This window comes from Sceloporus undulatus, chromosome 2 (assembly GCF_019175285.1).
Source record: "Sceloporus undulatus isolate JIND9_A2432 ecotype Alabama chromosome 2, SceUnd_v1.1, whole genome shotgun sequence".
Taxonomy (NCBI): Eukaryota; Metazoa; Chordata; class Lepidosauria; order Squamata; family Phrynosomatidae; genus Sceloporus; species Sceloporus undulatus.
The window spans coordinates 188,138,293-188,145,905 of NC_056523.1; the positions used below are offsets into that span (position 1 = coordinate 188,138,293).

At 46.7% G+C, this 7,613-nt stretch overlaps 1 protein-coding gene across 2 annotated transcripts; it reads right to left on the minus strand.

The window, feature by feature from the left end:
- Window positions 1-2,660: 2,660 nt before the first annotated feature.
- On the minus strand, window positions 2,661-7,607 carry SLC10A3 (solute carrier family 10 member 3). Of its 2 annotated transcripts, none has more exons than XM_042453943.1 (2): window positions 7,527-7,607; window positions 2,661-4,545 (listed from the first exon to the last, which is right to left on the minus strand). In XM_042453943.1, exon 2 carries the CDS (start codon window positions 4,396-4,398, stop codon window positions 3,085-3,087), a length of 1,314 nt encoding a protein of 437 aa, XP_042309877.1. In that variant the 5' UTR covers window positions 4,399-4,545; window positions 7,527-7,607; the 3' UTR covers window positions 2,661-3,084. The 2 variants fall into 2 exon arrangements, with proteins under 2 accessions (XP_042309877.1, XP_042309878.1); XM_042453944.1 differs by lacking the exon at window positions 7,527-7,607 and adding an exon at window positions 6,356-7,519.
- Window positions 7,608-7,613: the final 6 nt, after the last annotated feature.

Sequence of the window (7,613 nt, forward strand, 5' to 3'; positions counted from 1 at the left end):
ATTTCTAGAATGGAAAGTAACCTTCCTTTGTCTCTCTCACATTCACACACCTTAGTAATAGAGACAGCCAAGACAATCAGCCCAGTACTGCCTAGTGAAAGAATAAAGGATTGGGAGTTTTATGCCAACTGAGTCATGTATCATGGCTTCACGCTCTCATCTGCCCCTAGGCAGCTCTCACGCTGTGTAAGGAGAAGACATCCTTCTTCCAGTCTGCTAATTGCAGTTTCCCTTACTGCCACTGTGTGTTAAAGTGCCTCCCACAACACATACCCCCAGCGTGGAGAGACATGTAGCCCTCCCAATATGGATTGTAGCTCCCATCATAACTCAAGGGCCATTCCTCTGTCCCTGATATACAAATAGTCAATGTTTCACTTTCCCCCTTCAAATTCCTCTCCAGGGCTTTCCTTTTCTGTGAAGGAAAGCCCAGAATGTCAAAAGAGCTTACTCTCGGGTGAACAGACAAAGCACTGTGAAGTTAGTCCTCATTCAGGACTAGCAAAGTGGAGATAAAAACAACTGCATTTATTCTCATTCATCCTACATTATTTTTATTCATGGACTGGCAACCTGGCGCTCTCCAGCTGTTTTTAGACTATGGCCCCATAATCCCCATGTTAACTGGACCATATGGGAGATGTAGCCCAAAAAGATCTGGAAGATTCCAAATATCTTTATATATTACTCCAAGGCATCTTCAAAAGAAATTGAGGGGCACATACAAGAGTTCTAAATCATGGTCCATCTTATCATTACAATCATGAAAAGAAGGGAAGTCTGAGAGGCAAAAAACTGGACCAGGCCTCTCTAGTGAGCTTTGTACCTGACATGAGAATTGAACTAAAATCTCCATAAGTGAAGTTCAATCATGTATTACTAAGACAATGAACATATGGCCTTCCAGATTGTTGGACTGCAGATTCCTTCACCTTTGGCTGTGTTGGCTGAGGGAGTAGTATTGGCCCACTATGTTCCCCAGGCCTGCTGTATTCCCTCCCCACCAGACTGGCTTTACTTTTTTCCCCCTTCTCCTAAATGTTTTGTTTGCCAGTGTAAAAGTGACAATATAATCTTATGCAAAGTTGGTCAGAAATAAGTCTTATATCCAATCAGAATCAATAAGATGCAACTTTCAGTAATAAGAGGTTCATCTTTGCTCGCTTTTCATGTGACACAGGAACAGACCATGTCACAAACTGTGAAGAGAAAGCAGAATAGGTGTCTTCCATCATTACACCACAGGAGCACTTTCCCACTTTGACTGGGGTCCTCTTTTAGGCCATACTTCACTTAGGTACTGCAAAATTAAAGCAGTTTGAAATCACTTTAACTGCCATGACTCCATCTTATGGAAACCTTGGATTTACAGTCTGCTGAGGCACCAGCGCTCCCCGATGGGCCAGGCTGAATACCTTGCCAAACTACAAATCCCAGGATTCCATTGGATGGAGCCATGACAGTTAAAAGTGGTGTCAAACTGCTTTATTTCTGCCGTGTGGCAGGTCTCTCAGTTGTCTGCCCAACTTTAGCATTATCCACTCAGTAATGCCATGGCATAGTGGGTCTGGGGAGAGGAAAGAATGGACTACCTCAAAACAGAAATGCTGGGAATGGAACCTTTTGTCAAAAGCGTGGCTTGAACTTTAAGGTGATAGACAAGAAGGCTGACCTAGTAGTAGCAAGGCTGACAATTTTTCCAAGCCCTTGGGCATTAGGCCAAACCTAATTTAAGAGCTACACCCCATTGTAGCAAACAATCACTGCCCTCAGAACAAACTATGCTGTTTCTCCACACCAGGGAATGGGTGTATGAATTAGGCACACATGCCTCAACTCCCCCTTTGTTAGCCTAGGAGCCAAAACACAAGGAAGATGACGCACCACAGCCAGTGTGGAAGTGGTGAAAACCAGTTAGCTGTCACACAGTGCACTTGACCTTCCATCCACACATCACCTCTTCTCCCCCACAGTGGCCATTATTACCTGAGAGCTAAAGCTGGACTAGCAGAATATGGAGGGCAGCAAACCTGGGCTATGTTTGCCTGGAAAAGAGCAGTACACTTTTGTTCAGATAACTGACATTTGGTCAAAAAAGACTGGAAGCGTACACTCCAACTTCCAGAAGTCTTATGGTTAAAGGCCAGAAAGGCCAGAAATTATGGGAATTGTAAACCAACATGTGGGCAGCCACATGCTCCTCACTACTATTGTACTACAAGAACTTTTAAAACACGGGTGAAGACTTGGCCCCTCCTGATGTCTTTCTAACAGCCCATACAAGATGGCTAATAGTAAAGGATTATGGGACAAGTAGTCCAAAATATCTAGGGGGCAAATGTTCTCCAACCTGAAAAACCTGCACACCTGCAACCACTACGAAAGAGTGCATGGTCTCTCACACATAGGCTACAACATCTCTTTCTTTATTACCTGTAACAATATGAAGAGAGCTATTACTTAAAATTATATGCTACTGTTTTTATTGGACATAAGCATTTTAACCTGACTCTCTAGCATGATCCTAAAACAGCAGATTCATACTGGAGGATTTATAAATGAATTTTCAATATAATTTGCCTCCCTATTTGAATATCGCTGCCTTTCTGCAACTCCTGACATGAAATAATGTTTTTATAAAAAAAGAAACAACAAGCATACAGGATATATTACCTCCTCTTTCTTTTTATTCACACCCTGTATTCCCAGTAAACATGAAAGAAGGAATGGGATGATCCCACCCCCATCCTCTTCCTCCCAGTTTATTCAATTCTACCTCAACTCCAGAGGCACCTCTTGCTGTGTAGAAAAACAAGTATGATTTTTCTTCTTTTTTTAAAAAAAGGAAGGCCAGACAATGTGGATTCCCAAAACACAGCAGCCTTCAGAACATATTTCACCTCAAAGGGCTCCTTTGGTATTGGACCTGCCCCAGAAGAGGCTGAAAGCAGAGGTCTTGATATTCACACCGTCCCTCGAGAAGAGCGAGACCTAGGCCCTGATCCTAAGGCCTTTGGTATCTGCCTCACAGCCATGCCTGAAGCTCAATCTCTTTGGTATCTGCCTGTACTTATCCAGGAGCTCTCAGGAGACGGCTGAGCAGAGTTTACTGTACGCCAAGTTCCCCAAAACCAGCAGCAACATCTCCGAAGTGCTACTCAGGGCCACAATGAAAGGAGCTTGTGAGGCAAAGTCAGCCTGGGCCCGCTGGAAAGAGAGTTGCAGCACAGCCAAGGCCAGCAGGCTGTTTTGCACCCCGACCTCGATACTGACCGTCCGACGCTGTGGCCCGGGCAGCCGCAAACACCAGGCCAGGAGGTATCCCAGCAGCAGGCCAAAGACGGGCACGGTGACTCCTGCCAATACAATCGGGGGCTGCACGTTGGCCAGGATGAAAGCTCCCATATGGTAAGCCATAAAGAGCCCCCCAATTATGAGTGTGAAGCTGAAAGGCTTGATGAGGAGCAGGAGCAGGCGGGAGAGGCGAGGCAGCTTACACTTGACCAGCATCCCAGAGGAAATGGGCACCGCAATGAAGAGGAGGGTGATGAGGATCTTGAGGAAGGGTATGTGGAGGGTCTCGTGGGCGCCGAGCAACCAGCCATAGAACGTTGAGGAGAGTGGCATGAGCCCTGTGGCTGCCACGGTGGAAAGAAGGGTCATGGAGATGGCCACAGTGACATCCCCACCCAGCAGAAGGCTGTACAGGTAGCCGCCGCCTCCGCCAGGTGAGGAGCAGGAAATGACCAGTCCCAAGGCCAGCGGCTTCGGCAAAGAGAAGGCCACAGACATGAGGTAGCCATACAGGGGCATGACCACAAATTGGCCCAATATACCCAGCATGACTGGATGGGGCTGCCGTACAAGAGTTCGCAGAGCCTCTGTTTCCACCTTGCAGCCAAATGCACATTTGTTGAGGAAGATCAAAGGCAGGAGGGCATAGAGGATTGGATTCTCTGAGAAATGGCCCAGTCCTGACCGGACAGCTGGCTCTGGATCACTAGCATGGACCCGGATCCGGAAATCTGCACGTTCCTCAAGTAGGCGGTGGCTCTGATCCAACAGACGTAGCTGCAGTGGGGCCAGACCGACCAGGCCAGACTGAAACCCAACGATAAAACCCCCTCCCCAAGACGTGCTGACATTCTCAACGACAACCACTGTTGGTTCTAAGGAGTCTACAGTGAGCCATGATTCAGGTCCCTGATAGCGGGAAGATACCAGGAAGATGCCCTGGCTGTGCTCTGGGAAGCTGAATTCCGAAACGGTCCCATCTCCTATGCTAAGGTAAGGGCTGTCAAGAGCCTCTCCCTGGGCCCAGCCAACCACCAGCAGATGGATGAGCTGGAAAAAGAAAAGACTTTGTCCAGACATGGTGCAAATGTTTGGCCAAGTCATGGCAAGGACTCATTCCAGACAGAGCTTGCTTTCCTTCCTTGGCATGCATGGAACATAGATCCTCCGCTCACAGGCCACACTCCTTTCAAACTCAGATCCATTGGCAACCCTTGCTGAGACCACAGCGATGCTGCAGAAGCATTTTACCTAATCAGGATTTTGAGAGAGAGAGAGAGAGAGAGAGAGAGAGAGAGAGAGAGAGAATGCATTCAGATACAAATAAGCTAAGTATATTTGCCTTTTGCTGTGATGTACCTCCGAGTCATTTCCAAATTATAGCAACTGTAAGGTGAACCTATTATGGGGTTTCTTGGCAAGGGTTATTCAGAGGAAGTTTGCTGTTGCCTTCTTCTGAGTCTGAGAAATGAACTATTACTTCCATCATGCTTCAACACTGCCCAGGCTAGCTAAGGCTGCTGGGAGTTAGAGTTCAAGAACATACGGAGGGCCACGTGTATTAAATTTCAGCCATAATTTCACCAGGCTTGCCCCATGGGGGTTGGACCGACAAACCAGAACAGTGAGAGACAGAAGGTACTCCAGAGTGTGGCAGTCGTCACAGTTTGTGCAGCCCTGTGTACCACAACAACATCCAACCTAGGCCAGCCTAAGTACATAGGCAAACTAGGGCATCACCTAGCATGTCCAAATTTCAGGAACATCAGCCTCAACTAAACAAATAACTTCAAGAAAGGAATTTGTGTGCGTATGTAAGTGAGAGATGCTGCTTTCAGTCTCGGACATGGCGTTGTACAAGAGTGAGCAACAGCTTTAGCTTTCTACATGATACAGAGTAATTGATCTTCTCTTGTTGCCCCCAGGCAAAAAACTGGTTGTAAAGGTTAACAAACAGGCAGATGTTTAAAAATGATAGCAGACTAGGCTCTCTATCAGCTCTTGACCATTGGTTGTGCAACCTTATCTCCACTTGAAAGTAAGTCTCACCCAGGTCTATGGGACAGATAGTTGGGTTATGACTTCCTGAGCAGTGGCTGTACTCATTTGAGATGCTGGGAGCTGCAGCAACATTTGGACAGCCCCACGTTCTCCTAAACAGGATGGCAGACTGGTGTGATGCTAAATAATTAAAAAGAAGTTAACACTCAAAGTTACCTATGGCAGATATGAACCCTCATCTTGTCTGTACAGTTGGCCCTCTGTCTCCATAGATTTTTTTTATCCACGGATTCAAGCATCCACGGCTTGAAAATATTTTTAAAATATATAAATACCAATAAGCAAACCTTAATTTTGCCATTTTATATATGGGACACCATTTCACTGCTCCACTGTATTTAACGGGACTTGAGCATTCACTAATTTTGGTGTCCGCTGGGCATCCTGGAACCAAACCCCAGCGGACACCAAGGGCTAACATGAAAATCTTAAACAGATGTCCCTGCAGTTTAAAAGCCATCATTACAGCTTCTACAACACGCAGGCCTTTTCACTTTAGGATTATGTTAAATTTTAGGAGACTCATCAGCCAACTCCATTGGTAACCAATAACCTTACTTTCTATACGTGTTTCTTTCGCCTGCCTACAAACCTCACTCACTTTCTCATCCTTTCTCTTTTTCCAATGCTCCTCTTTTCAACTCTTCAACAAATACATATTTGGTGGAAAACGTGATATTGTTATCGCTTGCAAGCAGGAGTCAATGCAAGCAATAAAGGTAGGTTTTTCCTCCACCAAATATATTCCTCTCTGCTGAGGATTATTCCCACAGCAATCTCAGGGAGGAAAGGAAAACGCCGAGGTTGGAGCTAGCCCTGAACCAGGCATCGTGCCAGATGGACAAGTCCCTTTGGGGGGTCTGAATAATAAAGAAAGGGAGAAAGATACAGTAGCTGGACTGCAGAATTCAGCACAGGGAAGTTCTCCTCCTTTCTCTCCTTCTTTCTCTTCCTCCTCCTCAGTTCAGCTGAGTCACTTCTCTCTTAAAGCCATAAACACCTGTTGGGAAAGAAGCTGCCGGCCGCAGAAGTTCCTCTTCTCTCTTCTGTAGGTTTATTTGCAACCTTTCTTCTCCAGTCTTCCCACTTGCAATGTCTCCCCTTGGCATCCATACTCTCCAATTGTCCTTTTAGTAGCAATAGAGAAGGGATACCCTTCCATCCATCTGTCACAACCGTATATACTGAACTAGAAGTCAACCTCCTGTATAAGTCAAGGGCAGGTCTGGGGCCCAAATTATGGATTTTGATATGACCCATGGATAAGTCGAGGGTCAAGCCTAGGGGCATGTCAGAAAGGATCTAAAGGTCTTAATTGTCTATTTCTCTTCTAATCCCATAGTTTTGGGTTGGACTGTTTGTTCTTTTATGCATAAATAATAACACTTAAAAAATACAAACAAACCCATAACCTGCACACACTAAAGTGGCCAGAAGTTGAGATATGACTTGAAGGCACACAACAACAACAACAACAATCCCACAGCCTGCCCCCACTGGGGGAACCTTAGCCAAGTCACACTCTCTCAGCCCCAGAGGATGGCAATGGCAACCCCCCTCTGAAGAAATGTGCCAAAAAAACAACCTAATAGGGTTGCTTTAGGGTGTGCTTTGGGGCACACATTATCAACAGCAACCCCATAACCTACAGCCATTGGGGGAACCTTGGCCAAGTCACACTCTCTCAGCCTCAGGTGGCAGCAATGGCAGCCTCAAAGGATGGCCATGGCACTCCCTCCCCCTTGAAGAAAGCCTCCTGATCGGGTCGCCTTAGGGTGTGCCTTAGGCACACAACAATAATAATAACAACAACATAACCTACACCCAATGGGGGAACCTTAGGCAAGTCACACTCTCTCAGCTTCAGAGGATGGCAATAACAACCCTCCTCTGATGAAACTTGCCAAGAAACCCCCTGTTAGGGTTGCCTTAAAGTGGCCATAAGTCAGAAATCAACTTGAAGGCACACAACCCCATAACCTGCACCCATTGGGGATCTTGGGCATGTCACATTCTCTCAGCCTCAGAGGGTGGCCATGGCAAACCCCCTTCTGAAGAAACTTGCCAAGAAAACCCCATGACAGAGTCACCTTCAGGTGGCAAGCCAGGCTTTCCTGGGGAGCCCTGATGCTCCCCAAACCCAGAGAGGTGCCTTCCCCCAGTTATCTCACCTGCTGCCCCCGAAGCCAACCGCTCCACTGGGACACCTTTCCCTCTTCCCTTCCTTTCCTACAGCGCCTGGCCCCGCCCACCCGATG